The sequence below is a fragment of the Cupressus sempervirens genome, chromosome 4 (assembly GCF_028749045.1).
Source record: "Cupressus sempervirens isolate cs-2001-9-10 chromosome 4, ASM2874904v1, whole genome shotgun sequence".
Lineage (NCBI taxonomy): Eukaryota > Viridiplantae > Streptophyta > Pinopsida > Cupressales > Cupressaceae > Cupressus > Cupressus sempervirens.
In genome coordinates this window covers 590297211-590315654 of record NC_143121.1, presented here as the reverse complement: position 1 = coordinate 590315654, position 18444 = coordinate 590297211, and the positions used below count along the sequence as shown (strand labels likewise).

General features: G+C 35.7%; 1 protein-coding gene across 1 annotated transcript in view; it reads left to right on the top strand.

Moving 5' to 3' along the window:
- The window catches only part of LOC149562585 (PHD finger family protein), a 37534-nt gene that overhangs the window by 6523 nt on the left and 12567 nt on the right, over positions 1-18444 (top strand). The window contains exons 3-6 of the mRNA XM_089826065.1: positions 4155-4386; positions 4575-4624; positions 6609-6701; positions 6815-6903. Of these exons, the coding sequence (XP_089682191.1) occupies positions 4155-4386; positions 4575-4624; positions 6609-6701; positions 6815-6903 (464 nt within the window). The remainder of the gene's footprint in view (positions 1-4154; positions 4387-4574; positions 4625-6608; positions 6702-6814; positions 6904-18444) is intronic.

The following is an 18444-nucleotide window of genomic DNA, read 5'->3' as shown; positions in this document are numbered from 1 at the left end:
AAAATTCCCATTATTCTTCTGGTTGTGCTTGATATGGCATAGGACACTTGGTAGACCTTTTTGTTTGACTTAGTAAAACTTTATAAAAAGTTGGGGAAACTCGGCAAATGAAACATAATTATGAGTGGCCTAATATAAATTTAATGCAATTTACATCATGTAAATGTATAAAATGAGTTTGGTGGCAAGTTGGGGGTAGTGTCCTCAATGCGGTCTTGGAGCAATGCTTCTTGTATGGTGTTAGGGGCAAAGTGCTTGGTGCATTTTGGGGTGGGGTTGAGGGGCAAAAGCTCAATTGAAGGCCTTCAATACCAGATTAACATTCATGATATGTTTTCAATAATTTTCATACATTGTAGAAAAGAAAGAAAACCATTTTTACAGTGTGAAAATTGCTTTTTCCATATCATTTCTACACATTGGGATTTTTTTACCCAATCTTGTTGAATACTGATCATGAACTTGTTTCTTGACTTGCAAATGCTCTGCAAAGACTTGGCTTCATAACTTGTGAATTAATCTTGTAAAACCTGAGTTGTGGAAATATCTTGAGTACTTGTGCAATAAACTTCTTTATCTAAGTTGTGGAAATATTTTGAGTACTTGTGCAAAAAACTTCTAATTGGTGATCCTCAAATGGATCTTTTTCTTTTGGCTTTATTTGGGTGAGACTTATTTGCCTAGCATTGCGGTATTGGGAAGGTTCAGTCCTAATAGTGATTGGGAATGCTCCTGGGAAGTTTATTGGGTTTTCAATAGAGTTCCATGAGTTGGACTCGCCTATGACATGACAAGGTTTACTTGACCTGTGAGTTGCAGAGGGCTTGGCAATGACTCAGCTATGATTTGACAAAATGAAAAAAAAGAGATATTTAACGATTTAAAACTTGTTTAATGCACTCGTTATTGAATAAAGCTTAAAGATACCGTAGCATCATCACCTAGAAGCTAATTTGATCACATACATAAACATACATCCATCACATAAGTACAAACAAGAAAAATATATATATGGCATGTAATAGTTACTAACTATTGCATGTCACACACACACACACATATATATATATATATATATATATATATATATATATATATATATATATATATATATATATATTTCATTTCCTTGCTTGTACATCTGTCTTCAGCAATACAAGATCCCTACTCAGGAGTACAAAATCTTTTGAAATTAGTATACAAAATATCACTAAGACAGTCTTTACTGTATACTGTAGTTGATTGAACTTGTAATGCACTGTTTTTTGGGCTATGCCTTGCATCTGACGCTAACCATAGCTTAGTGATTGATGCAAATTTACTGCATTAATCATATATTGTTGAGGTGGGGGCTCACAAACGAGCATTGCAACTTCTTCGGCATATCAGAGTAAGTATAATACTATAAACTATTGTAGCTTTAAGATAAAGAAGCCTCTTTTTGCAATATGCATGGGTCATGACCGTCGGACCGGACAAGTCATGGCATGCGTGTCATGGTCTATGACCTGTCGATTCATGACAACGGGTCATGAAAACTTGCCAATGACTGCACGGTTCGTGACCTGCCTAAACTCACATGACTTGCCGCAAGTTATGGAACACTAGTTTTATACAAAGGGAGAGAGACCTAAATCCTTAATTTGCAAATCAAAAAATTAGGTATGATAAAATAACTTAAGATCTAATACTTATCAAGTAATAAAAATAAAAATTCAAAATATCAATAATGGATTGTTTTTATATTAGAGAGAGTTTTGTTGGACCTTGATCATGTAATTAGAAAAATATTGATTTGCAAAACATAAAAGGTGAAACAAATAACAATACCATAAATAAACAAAGATAATAGTAACTGTATAACAACTGTAACTAGATACATCAATCATATCCATAAAAAACTAAAGATCCGTAGGTTAAGATGCACATCAAACTACTATAAAAGCCAATAGAAAAATTTGCTACTAGTCTTGTGATAGCTCTTGACCACCTATGCCTTGAAAAGTAACACTGAGCTGCCTAAAATCTTAGAGGCAAAACCGTAACCTTTAGGAGCCTCAGATTTGGACTCAGCTAACTTAGGGCTTCAACAACTACATAGAGCTTCAAACTTGGCCCTAGTAATAATGTCTGAAATGATTGAGACAATCAATTAACCTATGTCATGGAAAGTAACAATGAGCCACCTAAAATCTTAAAGGCCAAACCCCAACCTTTAGGAGCCACAAATTTTGACTCAGCTAACTTAGGACTTCAACAACTACGTAGAGCTTGAAACTTGGTCCTATTAATAATGTTTGAAATGATTGAGATAATCAGTTAATTACATAGGAGAGGAAAACTCCTTAAATAAGGGCCCGTTTGGTTGCTGGAATAGGAATAGAAAATTAGGAATATGTTTTGTATTCTCTGTTTGGTGCGCTAAATTGGAATAGGGAATAGGAATACATATTCCCATTTTACCCCTAAAATGAGCATATGTCTATGCCAAAAAATACTTTTTATTTGGAATAGCCCAAACTTCTGGCAAGGTGCAGTTGAATCTGTTGGTGCTGCACTTTCACCATCTTCTCCGTTCCTGACAATTTTTATTATTATTAGTCTTCGTTATTTCTGATACAAGGACAATTGGAGCTCACCGAGTTGGTGCCCTCTTAGAAGGCAGGGCAAGCCTTCTCTAACTCTTTGGCCATGCATGGAGAGGTCCCACACCTTGACACTACATTTCAATCAGGTTTCAAATGTTGACCTTTCATTGTTCAACATCTGGTCTATGCCCTTGACCGACCCGCCATAATATTACTAATAGGTAAAGTACAGCTTAAAAATAAAAATATAATTGTAAAGCATAATTGTTTTGCCAATCAATAAAATAGAAATTACTGGACTAAATAAAAAATAATAGGTAAAAAAAAACAAACTATGAGTATAAACTAGATATATAAAAGTATATTTAGAAACAGTAAAGGTACAAATCTAAAGTTAAAAGTTCAAATAAGATCTAAGAAAAAAACCCAAAACAATAAAGATATACCAGACATTGGGGCGGGGCCTGTTGACAGCCCTTCCCATTGACCTAAAAAATGCTGTTGCTGAAACTCTATGCTCATAGATCAAATGTCAGAATAAAGGGGCTGCATTTATTTCTTATTATTGGAATATGGAAGATCAATGCTTGTAGAGCCTTAGACAACATTTTCAAATTTATGTTCCTGCCACTATTTGTCACCCCCTAATGCTATCTTGTTTTTATATATGCTGCTCTGAAGGCAGAGTATTATGTAGCGAACAAAGAGATTTAGTAATGTGATGCATAGTTTGCAGCAAACATAGGGCAAATGATGACATTTTTCGTAAACAATTTTTTCTCTACAGAAAAGAAACAAATGAAACCAAACTATGAAAGATTCAACAGGTACTGTAAAAATCCTAGTTGATGGATGTGGTTTTTATGTTAAATATTTATTGTTTGGTCAATATCTTTGACCTCTTTTGTAGAGCAATTTTCATTAATTTTTAGACTCAAAATAAAATAAATTTTATTAACCTCTATGAATTTTATCAGAGTGATTTTGAACAATCTTCTTCATTTATTGTTAAATTGATAAATGTGTGAAATTCTAAACTCTTTCAATTGAATTTGTTGAATAAATGTGTGAAACTCTCCTAGGAGCACCTTTCCATGATGTGGCACAATTTTACATCGAATGCCTATTGCTTCATACTTTTCATTTTCAGATATCCTAAAAAATCTGATGTTTCTGAATGTTTTCCATAAGAATGAAATCAAATTTAGTTGAGTACTTGAAGGTACATTGAGACCTTGCTTAGGACCACCTTTCTGTGTTATTGGGCAGATTTGCATCAATTGTTTGTTATGGTTTTCTGAATTCTTACTTGGTCTACACTAGTGTATGGTTTTTTTTAATGTTGGTGTATGGGAAAATGTGAAATGAATGTATATCTACCAAAAAATGCTAAATATGTGGGAAATGCAATGGGCTTATGTTGATATCTTTCACACTGGTAGAAATTACTTGTTCATCTTGGCTAGTTTCTGTTTGTTTTTTAAATTTAGATTGCATGAAGATTCTCAAGTGCATGCATAAAATGCTATTCTAATTGTTTTTTAATAATTTGCATGGATTTTGCAGCAATCAGAAGCGGAAGCTATTTTGCGTCTGGGAAGACACAAGGGCACAGAGGAAGCAATTAAAAGTGACAGTCTTCTAGAAGAGAAAGGATCAATAGTGCCAAAAATAATGTGTAGGATTTGCTTTTCTGGAGAAGATGAAGGGACCCAAAAAGCTGAAAGAATGCTCTCATGCAGAAGCTGCACTAAGAAATATCACAGGAGCTGTTTAAAACGTTGGGCTGAAAACAGAGGTGGTTAACTAATAAAACATATTTATACCAGAACACATTATTTTTACATGATTTTTTGTAACATTGTGTGCACCTCGTTCTAGTCTACGAGTTTTTGTCAATTGGCAATAAAGATTACATTCTATTCAGCAGCAGCCAATATACTTGTCAATTATATGTATAACATTTTTGTATGTCTCTTGTTTCAGATTTATTCAACTGGGCTTCTTGGGTTTGCCCCTCGTGTATGAGCTGTGAGGTTAGTGCAATTTCAACTCTTGGCTAGCTGTATACACTGAGTTTATTGTTGTTTAAATTAATCCTTTCCTTCTGCTAATTTCTGTTGAGTCTTGATATATGCTCTATGTTATGCTGTTGCCGAAACAAGGAAATACCCTGTTACTAATTATTGATTCCATCAGTTAAATTTTTATCTCTTTTGGTGCCTTCTTGACCTATAACCTATGTAAGATTGCTCTTCCAGGTCAGCTGGCTGTTATTGCTATAAACTTCCATGTTATAAGTTTTTGTCTAAGTTAGCCAAGCTGGGTATGGTACCTAGGTAGGATACGGCAGTAGAGTTGATTTTTTTCGTGAGACTGTACATATTATTTTATATACATATATTAATATGTTATTCTGAATTCATAATAATTATTATATATAGACTATATATTCATTATATTTAATAATATAATATATTGCATTAGACTTTAATTTTACTATTTTAATTTAATCATACAAATAACTATATAATGTTTAAATTTAGTACATGATAAATTAGACAATAAGTTCCAGGAGTTAATCAAATATTATAATATAGTAATATACTATTTGATAAATTATATAAATATTATAGCATACAATTTAATAAATAAATTAAATATTATAGTATACTGTATACTATTTATAGACCTTGTCTTCCACTCCCAGTTTTGCAAAGACTTCCATTTTCAAGTTTTAATAAGGCTCCTAGTTCTTTCATCTAAGGCACTGACATTTTTCCCATCTGTGGTCCCTTTATTTTGCAGTCCATTGCCCCTGCCCCTTTTTGCTTATTAAGTTCAGCACTTGTGGAGTATGCTACATGTCATTCCAGCTTTTAGCTTCTTCCTGGTCTGAAGACAATTTCCTCAGTGGGTTGCGGAATGGGTGCCATGTGGCAGCTTTGTGCACTAGGGATGGGAAAGAAAAGTAGTTCTAACTTTTTGTCCACACATGTTTGGTTGCTTTATGTGTCATTGCCATTTAGTTTTTCTCAAAGCCAAAGGCCCTTATCTGCAATGTGTAGCACCATTGTACCACATTGAGACTTCACGAATCCTCAAAAAGATATTGAAAAGCGTTTTGTTTTATCAAGTGCCAGAGCCCACGAAGACCACGTGTCACTAAAGTGCAAGCCAAGGGAAGTTCAAGATCAGAAGGTCTTTAGTGTTCTGCCTTTGGTCTGATTTTGACTTGGGCCTGCTGCAAGGTAAGGGTAGATGCTGCCAGTGTCAAGACCACATATAAAACTCCAGAAGCATAGGAAGAACAACAATGTGTGGCAGTGTTATAGAGCACCAAAATGAAAATTTCCCCATGTAATGTTCAATGAATTGATAGAAAAGTGATCAAAAAGTTAGTAGAGATTAACTCAATTTATACAACTTTCAACATGTTACAAATGAGTGCAAATTACACATTAAGGCACATAAAAGATCCAGGTTACAGCATAATCTAAACACAACCCTATAGTATACCACAAATAGCATTAACTCAAGGGTACCTGACGAGATGGGTTTTCCTCATTTTTTAGTATTCCTTTGGATATATATAGAATTGTCCTTTACTGAAGGAACTTGTAATTAGTATGCTAAATTCTTTTGAATCTTTTCTAACATTCATTTGCATCCCCATTTAGCCAGCAACTTCTTGTGTGGTATTAGCAAGCATGATATCAGCTACCATAGTTATGATCCAATGATCCATTGATGTAGCTATAAGCAATGTAGTCATGTAGTTAGTGATTTAAGTGTGGGAATTACTTAAATTTACATTTTTGAGTTAAAAATGATCTTCATACTAGCGAATTTCCCATTTAGTTGGCAACTTGATGCATAGCATTCATAATCTTGATACGTGTAGTTTCCAATGTAGATGTGTAATTAGTATTTAATTAGGATGTCAATGTTGTTCTTCTGAAAATCCTTTAATGATTTATCTTTCATATTGAACAATAATTTGAGGTAGCTGTTTTCCAGGTATGTAAGCGAACTGGAGACCCTAGCAAGCTTATGTTTTGTAAAAGGTGTGATGTGGCTTGTCATTCTTATTGCCAACAACCCCCGCATAAGGTAAGCATCTGAACAGACTTGCTTTAGCCTTTGCTTTCTAGATACCCCTAATTCTTAATGTACATGAGCCAAAATGTTTCATTGACTTAACATTATTATATACTTGTTAATAGAATGTAACACCTGGGCCATACCTCTGTTCAAAGCACACTTGGTGTCATAGTTGTGGATCCACTGTCCCTGGCAGTGGTATTAGTACCAGGTAATTCTTTTATCTAGCTATTTTTTTTGTATTCATTCTCGTGAAACTTGATTATTGAGTACTTTTATATTATTTTTGATAATGTTTTTCAAGAAATAGAAGTTATTAAATTTTGAAGAAATCAGGAATATGCTTATATTGTGATATTTATATTTGGCTAATCCCAATACTTAATAACACAATTTCTGAAAAAGAAACTTGTGTACTGGTAAGTTGATGAATACATTTTTTGTTTTCTGGGTAAATTGGGAACAGAATATGCATTTTCATTTTTGTTATTTGCATCTGACATGGGAGAACAGGCCTTCACACCTTTTCTTTCATAGTTCTTTTTGAGAATTTTATTTTATCACTGTAGTCTGAGTTAACAGTCAGCTTCAGTTTGAACAGATTTGGCTGACACCAAGTTTTGGTGTTTGAATCAAGTCCGTGCTGCACTAAAATTGGTAAATTATGTTATCCACTTAAGGTGCCAGCTTTGGCAAATATAATACAAGAAGATTGAAATGTGATGTTCTCTATTCCTCCAAATATTTATTAATCTTGTTCTCCAATTATATTTGTTTTAATTGAATCGGGTAAATGGAAACAATTATTTATTGATAATGTTTGTTGCAGTAATATGCTCTTCTACATTGTCAGTTATCCTTGGTAAAAGATCCTTCCAACTATTATACATTCTCCAGCATGCCTCTTGTTGAGATCAATTTGCAGTATGCTATTCAAATTGTTTGAATTGAGCAATTGACAATCTTTCTAGAGTCTTCGATAATGGGCATTATGCAACAAGACTGGGAGGCTGGGAAAAGGAGTGAAGTCTTAATTCACCCCAAATTTGAAAAATGGAGCGAGGTCTCAGACATTCAAATAGCTAAACTTTCACATCTATTTCTGTTATTCACCTGAATTCATAGTCATTTTTTTGATCGGTACAAGGCCATTTGACCAAGTAATATTATTAATTATTAACATCCTATGTACAATCCCAGCTCACTAGGGGCATAGGTAGGAAAGAGCTAGGTGGAGAAAACCTCCGGCCTTGCTTTCATTTAAATATAACATATGCTTTCAAAATACAGCAATTGTTACAAAGATGGGTTCTTTTTTCCCCATTAATGTTTTGGAGGATATGCATAATGATTATGTCAGAATTAAGTCTGGTTCTTTCCACTTTACTTCTATCCATCTTGATACTATATGCAACCTTGATGCAGGAGCATCCTAGGGCTGTTTGCAATCCTACATGTTGGAGGGATTTTGGTTTGTAGTTGTGGACTCTGTCACCAAAGGAATGGTGCTCGGTCGCTATTGGGCATAGTTTATGCCTGGGAGCTCGGCATATATTATGGAGCTCGACGTACAGTGTGGAGGTCGGCATACACTATGAAGTTTGGCAATGCTTGGGAGCTCGGCAATGTCTGTGGTGCTCAGCATGCTCTGGGAGCTTGGCAGAGCTTGTGAATTTGCTGATGCTTGGCTTTTTTTTCTTTGGTGCTCAGCTTGGTCTTGGTTTCTGTTGGTGCCGAGTTGTTTGTGAGCCGACTTTTGGCATTTAATTTGTGTATGGGTATTTAATTTATGTATGGGTATTTAATTTATGTTGTAGTCGACTTGTGGTTCAACATATATTTAATATGAGGGATTTAATTTAGTTTGTAATGAACTGGTCTGACTTGTGGCTTAGTTGGGGGTATAAGTAGGGGGTCTTGTAGAGTCTTTAGGCATTATTATGATCATCTAGATTGGAGAAGAGGATGAAGGGTAGATGCAAACTTTGAAGAGCTAGTAGCAGCGGCTTGAGAACTAGAGGATTGCTCGGTGGACTTGAGGGTACACATGTGGATTCTTCTTGGTATTCTTATCCAGTTGTGAATCTGGACTAGCTGGGGTTAAGATTGGGATTTTGTAGAGTCTGTAGGCATTATTATGATCATCCAGATTGGAGAAGAGGATGAAGGGTAGATGCAAACTTTGAAGAGCTAGTAGCAGCGGCTTGAGAACTAGAGGATTGCTTGGTGGACTTGAGGGTACACATGTGGATTCTTCTTGGTATTCTTATCCAGTTGTGAATTTGGACTAGTTGGGGTTAAGATTGGGGTCTTGTAGAGTCTTTAGGCATTATTATGATCATCCAGATTGGAGAATAGGATGAAGGGTAGATGCAAACTTTGAAGAGCTAGTAGTAGCGGCTTGAGAACTAGAGGATTGCTTGGTGGACTTGATGGTACACATGTGGATTCTTGTAGATTGAGGGTACACATGAGGGTACTTGGTGGACTTGAGGGGTTAAGATTGGGGTCTTGGGGTTAAGATTGGGGTCTTGTAGAGTCTTTAGGCATTATTATGATCATCTAGATTGGAGAAGAAGATGAAGGGTAGATGCAAACTTTGAAGAGCTAGTAGCAGCGGCTTGAGAACTAGAGGATTGCTTGGTGGACTTGAGGGTACACATGTGGATTCTTCTTGGTATTCTTATCCAGTTGTGAATCTGGACTAGCTGGGGTTAAGATTGGGGTCTTGTAGAATCTGTAGGCATTATTATGATCATCGAGATTGGAGAAGAGGATGAAGGGTAGATGCAAACTTTGAAGAGCTAGTAGCAGCGGCTTGAGAACCAGAGGATTGCTTGATGGACCTGAGGGTACACATGTGGATTCTTCTTGGTATTCTTATCCAGTTGTGAATCTGGACTAGCTGGGGTTAAGATTGTAAGTTGGATCTTGCAGAACTGATATTGTAATTGCTGTTTATATTTGACCCTAATCTGGAGGGCCTTACAACTGGCCATATTGCATGCAATCAGTTATTTTATGAATAAAAAGTTGTGGTTTGGTATCGGATCTTGTATTTGTGTTGCATTGTTGTTGTGTTTCTGCTGTGTGGTTATTTGCTGGGGGTTAGGACATCTCCTTTGGGGATTCTTCTACCTTGCATCATGTCAGGTGGTATCAGAGCGAAGGTTGTTCCTGAGTGTGTAGATAGATCGCCGAAGTTGTGGCAGTTTGCACCAGGATCTTGGGTTGGAAGAGAAGGTTGATCTTGTGGAGTTGATTGATCTTTTGGATTGGTGGATCTATTGCTTAGGGTTTGCACAAAATTTTGGAAGATGCCTCCAAGAAGATTGAACCCTAGGGCAATTGATGATCTTAGTGATGCTGTGGAAGAAAGGATCTCAGAGAAGATTAGAGCAGAATTCAGATCTGAGATTGCATTAATGAAGAGTGATATGATTGCCAAAATTGTGAGTGCTTTAGGTGGTGTACCTAGGCATGTGGGTACTGAAGGTAGCTATGAGGAAGTTGTTGAAGACTTTGAAGTTATTGGATTGAGTGGTGAGGACATAACTGATCATGTGGAGAGATCTATTGGAACTAAGGCTGGTCAGTTTGCTACACCAAGATCTCAATTGAAGCTGAAGCATAAGATGGAGGTTTCTAATTTCTCGGGTACTTTGACTATCGAAGACTTAATTGATTGGATTGGTGAATTGGAAGACTACTTTGAGCTTGAGGATATTGAGAATCTGCGTAGAGTGAGGTTGGCACAAATTGAGTTGAAAGGACATGTTGCTCTCACTAGATGGAGATTGATGGTGACTAAATTGAAGGCTAAGTTCATTCCTATTGATTATGAACTTGAGTTGTTTAAGAGTTTGCAGAATTTGAAACAAAAGGATATGTTTGTTAAGGATTATATTGAAGAGTTCTACAAGTTGACTATTCGGTTTGGTCATAGAGAATTGTGAAAGGAAAAGGTAGCCTGGTATATTAATGTTTTGAGATTCAATATTGAGGATGAGGTTGGTATGCTGAATATTTCTTCAGTTGAGGATGCTTATCAATATGCTCTGAAGGCAGAAGATATGTTGAAGAGGAAAAGTCAAGGTTATGCTAGAGGGAAGGAGAAGCAGGATAGCTTGGCACAAGCTAAACCGAGTGTAGAAGGTGAACCAAAACTTGCTGATCAGAAAAGGAGGACAGGTAGAGGTGAGTTCGGAGGTAATTGTTTAAGATGTGGGCAAGAAGGGCATAGATCTTTTGAGTGTTCGCATGGTATTACAACTGTTGTTGTGATTAAGGTTGCAATCCAAGACAGTCAACCTGAGCAAGGAGAGAATTTGCTAGCTCGACATGCTGGTTGGTCAAAGGACACTGAATTCTTGTCAGAGGACTAGTTTGTTTAGGACTTGTTGCAAGTCTTGTGGTAAAGTCTGCAAGGTGATTGTGGATGGTGGTAGTATTGATAACCTTATTGTTGAGGAGATGGTTCAAAAACTTGGTTTGAAGAGAGTGAGACATCCTTATCCTTATAGGATTGGTTGGTTGCAAGGTGCGCATGCTTTAGAAGTGAGGGAGCAATGCCTTGTTGATTTCTAGATTGGGCAGTATAAGGATCAAGTATTGTGTGATATTGTGGACATGAACAATTGTCATGTGTTGCTTGGTAGACCTTTTGGTAGAATGATTGCACGGCTGTGCATGATTATGTCAAGAATGTGTGTACTGTTGAGAAAGGTAGCAGGAAGTGTTACATCCCAAATTTTGCCCTAATTTCTCTTTAGTTAAAAGATAGCCGTTGTGATCATGTGAAATGAATATAGTTTATAGCCGTTGTGCTCATGTGAAATGAATATAGTTTATAGCCGTTGTGCTCATGAGAAATGAATATAGTTTATAGCCGTTGTGTTCATGTGAAATGAATATAGTTTATAGCTGTTGTGTTCATGTGAAATGAATATAGTTTATAGCCGTTGTGCTCATGAGAAATGAATATAGTTTATAGCCGTTGTGTTCATATGAAATGAATATAGTTTATAGCCGAAACGAATATAATTTTTCTCTAACCATTGTTCAATCAGTTATTATGTATGATGAAATTCCTAACGATATTATTTAATTATGAAATTGATGTTTTGGCGAGAATGATTGTTTTGAAGGTTGCAGGATAAAGACTCGAGAAGGAGGGGAAGCATTACGAAATGAGGTCATACGGAAATGGAATGATCATATGATATAGTTATCAGGAATATCAGGGTTGATCAAAAGTCGCCATGGCAAGATTGTTAAAGCTTGACAACAAATAACAAAGTGGGAAGTTACATGAGCTAAAAAAAAAATATAAGATTTTAAAAACTAAATAAGAAAATTCTTACCTTTATTTAATAGTAATATCATTATTTTGATTAAAATCATAATTAAATATTTGTAAAGTGGCACTATTATATTAGATCTATAATACAATAATGTCACCTTATATATACTAATTATAATTTAACCAAAATAATAATACAACATTAAATTATATTAGTAAAACCTTTATCCACCTCTTGCTCCAACGATTCATATTCCAATCGATGGAAATTCAAACCGCAATGTATTCTTGTAACGGCAGAAGATGTAAAGCCGTGCATATCAATTTATATGTTGTCTTTGTCGTTTTCGGGGAAGTAGAAGAAATCCGCCTATTCACGTCTGGCCATGGTCTGAGATATCATCTTTCTATAACCCGAGCTAGTGCATAAGAAAGTCTCTTTGTTGTGAGTAATCAGTCTTGGGTCTTCCATCCAAATATCCATCGACCTCTCTGTTCAGCTTCCAACATTTGCTTTAAAATCTGGTTCCACTGCGAAAGCATTCAACTGTAATTACCTGAAGCCATCCTTGCATACAGTCGGAGCTACAGACTTCAGTGAAGACTGAAGACTTCTCCAATCAGGACGCACAGTATACTACAGACAAGTAAGTGTGAACCGGAAATGTTTATATCTTCTTTGCATACGTTTCATTTCCATCTCTTTTCCTGCCTTTTTTTTTGAGCCGAGTTGAATCACTGTGAAAAAGATGAATGTATAGATTGAGTAATAATTCCACATTGTGCTTATCACGTCAATATAATATCAATCGAGTTTGCAAACGTTGTTTAGCAATAACAGTAAGTAGTGTCTAAGACAGAGTTGTTAAAGAAATTAATAAGACCTCTGATCTCTTTTATTGTCTGATTTTACCTCAATGTTATTTCTTTCTGGTGTGAAACTATACCAATATCAACCCATGACATAAATCTATGGAGTTATGTTATAAACTGTTCTGTATCAAACCATAAAAACCAGTAATAAGATCAAGTCTGAATACTAAGGGAAATTTGAGTAGGCAGAACCAAAATCTTATGATTAAGATGTAATGGATTCAGGCACCGAGGAATCACCAATCTAAAGATCTGCTGATGGTGAAAAGTGTAGATGAATCTGTCACAAGAAAAATAAGAAAGATTATCAGTAATTGTTAATAAATAAATAATTTGATTAGCTCATGTAAACCCACTTTGAAGAATTAATTGTCAAGCTGAGCGATGGAGATTGGGTTATAAAAACCCACCTCTGAAATCCCTGGCCAGGGCGATAAAAGGGCGAGCATGCCACAACAAAATGATCATGTTGTTGTCTTGATACTTCAACTATTCAATCGAATAGTTGTTGGGACCTCAACCCACCTGAGTACTCCGATGACTGGATCAATGAACATCCCAAGCCTGACCTCAGGGTAGGGAGGGCCGTTCTATTTATTTAGAACTTGTGGGGGATAAGTAAAAAGGTCCGCGGTTGGGAGGTTAAGCCTACGTTAATGCTTCTCCTCTCACCAAAGTCAGAGCTTGGTCAATTAATTGGAAAAGTCTTTCAAGTAAATCAGTACGTATCTATGTTTTATTTAAGTTTCATTATTTCTATATGTATATAACTGATGAATTCTTCCCTGTAATTAGATGTATCATAAATGGATTCTTTAAGTATACTAGATGCAGATTTCTGACAATAATTTTAGAATAGAGTTAAAATTCAATATTCTTAGACATTAGAATAAATTTGATAACCAGTAATAAAAATAGATTTAGAGTTTTTGATTAACTGCAGTATTAGTTTAGATATATCTTATCAGATATTTAGAATATTAAATTCAGCTGATTTGTAATTTGTAGAATAACCTGATGTTATATAAAGATGTAGAATAACCTGATGTTACAGGAAGTTTTATCTAATTCCTTTGCAGAATGAAGAGCTCGGTAGGAGGAACTTGAATATTGGTAGCTGAGTTGAGTTGGCAGATTCTGTGAAGGTTGGAGATCAGTATGGAAAGTAGACCTATGGCACATCGAGGATGGATGTGAAGAAGCAGAAGAAGAACAAGGGAAAGAGTGTACAAGTTAAAGACTTGGAGGATATGTATGTGAAGAACCAATTTGGGACTTATGTGTTGAATCCCAGAAGATGTTCTTCCATCGACTGAGAACATCTTTTCGAACCTGGGGTGACTGATGCAGGAGCATCCTAGGGCTGTTTGCAATCCTGTATGTTGGAGGGATTTTGGTTTGTAGTTGTGGTCTCAGTCACCAAAGGAATGGTGCTCGGTCGCTATTGGGCATAGTTTATGCTTGGGAGGTCAGCGTATGTTGGGAGCTCGACATATACTATGGAGCTCGACATGCACTGTGAAGCTCGACAATGCTTGGGAGCTTAGCAAGGTCTAGGAGGTCAGCAATGTCTATGGTGCTCGACAGTGCTTGTGAATTTGCTGATGCTTGACTTGGTTTTCTTTGGCGCTCAGCTTGGTCTTGGTTTTTGTTGGTGCCGAGTTGTTTGTGAGCTGACTTTTGGCATTTAATTTGTGTATGGGTATTTAATTTATGTTGTAGCCAACTTGTGATTCAACATATATTTAATATGAGGGATTTAATTTAGTTTTTAATGAATTGGGCCGACTTGTGGCTTAGTTGGGTATAAGTAGGGGGTCTTGTAGAGTCTTTAGATCATTATTATGATAATCTAGATTGGAGAAGAGGATGAAGGGTAGATGCGAACTTTGAAGAGCTGGTAGCTGCGGCTTGAGAACCAGAGGATTGCTTGGTGGACCTGAGGGTACAAGTGTGGATTGTTCTTGGTATTCTTATCCAATTGTGGATCTGGACTAGCTGGGATTGAGATTATAAGTTGGACCTTGTTGGATCTTGCAGAACTAATATTGTAATTGCTGTTTGTATTGGGCCCTAACCCAGAAGGCCTTACAATCGGGCATATTGCATGCAATCAATTATTTTATGAATAAAGAGTTGTGATTTGTATCAGATCTTGCATTTGTGTTGCATTGTTGTTGAGTTTCTGCTGTGTGGTTATTTGTTGGGGGTTAGGACATCTCCTTTGGGGATTCTCCTGCCTTGCACTGCGTCAAACCTGCAAAGTCTTATTCTATGTTACTGATAAACAATAAATGATAATATGAATTTAGTATCTGAACTGACCAGCCAAATAATTGTGTACAGATTTGATACTGAAACTCATAACTCATAGCCATTTTGACTTTGAGTTTTATATTTTGTACTGTTTTTTCCTTTACTTTTGATGTGGTTTAGTTTTAAATCAATTTGCAATTTGGGCTCAAATTGGCAAATGGATGCTCATATTCATGAAACCTGGGATAGTCTTAGGATTGATTTGAAGTCCCCGCCATTTAGTATAAACATTCACCACATTTCAAGTATGAAAATGCCATTTAATGGTGACAGAAAGAAAAGAACTAAAATATATCTACATTCTAAACGTCAACTTTCCTCCTTTATAAAATAAATAAACAGTCTTGAATGAAAACTATAAAAAACTCCCCTGTCAAGTTCAACTCATTTATGTACGGGGGTCCTTTCTTCATGTCCTTAGAGGATCTAAGAATTATCAGTGACAGAGATTATTCTTTTCAAGATCCTTCTTCCAATTTTGACTTCAATCTGGTCATTTTCAGAGTGTCCGAACCATCCTTATATATATCTGAAGCTGAAGAGGATAGATACTAAAGAACTTTCTTTATAAATCAAGAGGCTTACCTTTTTAGTTAAAGGACTGAAACTGTGATCTCTTGTGGGCCCTTCCTCTCTTTGTTTTGGGAACTGAAGGTACCGTTTCTACAATTGAAGCTGCGGAAAAATCTAAATTCTCTTCTTGTAGAAGAGGGGGCACAATGGGGGAGACACTCTTTCTGATGAGCTGTTTAAGAGTCATCTACTTTCAATGCATCAGAATCAAATGGTGATAAGATTTAGCAACTTGCCACTAGGTGGGTTACAAGCTTTCAAGGGCACTGCAATGTCCCTTTCCTGATATAGTATTTAATTATAAATAATAATCAAAAAATAATAATAAAATAAAAAGTTAAATAATAATAAAATATAATATTCAATATGATTTCAAGTTAATTAAGCTGGTAGATATTCTTGTGGGTGAAAATGTGTGTTTGGCTGATTGAAATATTGACATACCATAGCATTGATTTAATATTGAATATTTGACAGGAGACTATGGACCTCAAGGTGAAAATTATCAACATAGTAATTAATATTGTGATATTGCTATAAGGTTTCAACTGTGTAGTTTTTTGAGTCAAATTCATTGATCCATGCTTCAGGAGTCAGGTTTGCCAAAAGCTAAATACTACTATGCGTCAGAAGGGTGTTACGATGCTCGAATTGAGGGACATTGGCATACTGATCAAGTGGAAATGGATATTTGCCAGTCATTAATCATCACTATTCTGTGAGATTGATCATACACCAGCATTCATTAATCGATGCTCATGTCTAAACAGACCACATTCTATATGGTCAATTCATTTGGTCAAGTTTAACCACTCAAAGATCTAGCACTTCCGTTTCAGAGATTGAATTGTTGGATATAGTTGCGAAGCCAGTGTATATGCATTCAATGATAAAGTTGTGTTAAGTATTTCATCAACAGCAATAAGCAGTAAATTAGTATGAACTATCACAAGTCATTTCTAGCCTGTTAAGGAAAGAGCATATGATTATCCAAAAGAAGATGCAATTAGACATATACATGCGATTTGCATAAAAGAAAAGATAACCATTAATTATGAAAAGGTGCGAATTGGAACAACTAGTGGATGCAACTAACCAATAACATGGAGATTTATAATGAAAATAGATCCCATTCTCAGAAGTATAAAGTAGATCGCAGAAAGTGGAATACGTATTATCAGTGATCAAGATGGGAATTATCGAAAGGATCAGAAAATTATTATTTGCTCCTGATGGAAGAATTGGAGATCATAAAATATGTTTTGTACTCATCACCAGGATGAGATCATTATATTAAAATTTAATTAACATCGAATTGGTATGCTCATGCTGTAGTTTATCTATGAATCAAATACTGATTTACAGAATATTATATCTGAATCTTATTAGGTGTAAGGAATCCTTATATGGTCTATTATGTAAACATCTATATCTGTTAATTATAGTGAAATCAGAATTATATATCAGTTATGTTGAATTTTATACGTGTGTGTGTATATATATTTGTAATACATGAGATGTTAATATATATACAGAGTCCATTACTTAATTACTCACTATTGTCGTTTAAGAGGATACATTGGTTTTGTAGTGGGAGAGGTGGAGTAAATCCTCACAAGTTAGGTGAATTTCAAGATGGGATATGGATGGGGTCCTGAAGCCTTGAGGGTGCTTAGTTGTAGTTTGGTTTCCAAGCTCTCCATGACAAATTAATCCCCATCCTCCTTATGGTCAATGATTAGGAGAGAAGTAAGGAATTGGGGCTCAAGTATGTTAACCGTAAAATGTATGATGAATCATTACTTGTTGCTCAGTCTAATCTGATTTAAATGTATAGTGATGACAAATTAAGCCGTGGTTGGGAGTGTTTAGGGGAAGAAATTATAGAGAACCTCCTGCATTTGTTGAAGCATGCTCACAATAGACTGCACAATAAAGATGGAAGGGAGCTCTGTTAGGGCACAGAGCAGCCTGCTTGAGTGAATTGTTGGGTAGCATTGTGTGCTTATTTGATTTTGATACATGGTGTGTGTAGTATCATATCAACATGGAATAGATTTTTTTAATTCTCATGTACCCTGATTGTTGTTCATTCAAAATTCTGGGTTGAGGATGCAGGTGGTATTCTGAGGTGAGCTAGAGGATTGCCCCAAAGTTCAGGGGATGGTTCTCGTATAGGAAACAGTGGCCTAGAATTCATAGAAAAAGCACGTATAGTTCTTAACAACTAGAATCAAAATAAGAGAAAAAATGTATTGTTTTCTTTTTCTGTAGAAATGACGTAACATTTGGATTCTCTTAATTGCAGGATTGTGTTGTATAATTTGCATTTGCTGAATTCCACATGAACCTCCTGTCATACCTAGTGAAGCCAAGGGCTGTGCTCTGGCTAGGAGGTTATGGGGATCATCCAATTTTTTTGCCATTGTAGGTGGTTTTTAAAGCGCAGGGTTTTACGTGCATTGTATTGTAATATGCCTTAGTGGTTTCATATGGTGACATGACTACAAATAAATGCGAATGGATTAGGGTTAAGCATACAGGAAATATTTTATATGATTTTTTAAAAAATTAGTGTGCCATTTTTGCTGGGTTTTCCCAAATAGGGTTTTATAGGTTAAGTGTGCCAGTTTTTCTTTCTGCTGCATTTAATATTCTGTTTTTTTTTTTTTCTCCTTGTATAGGTTT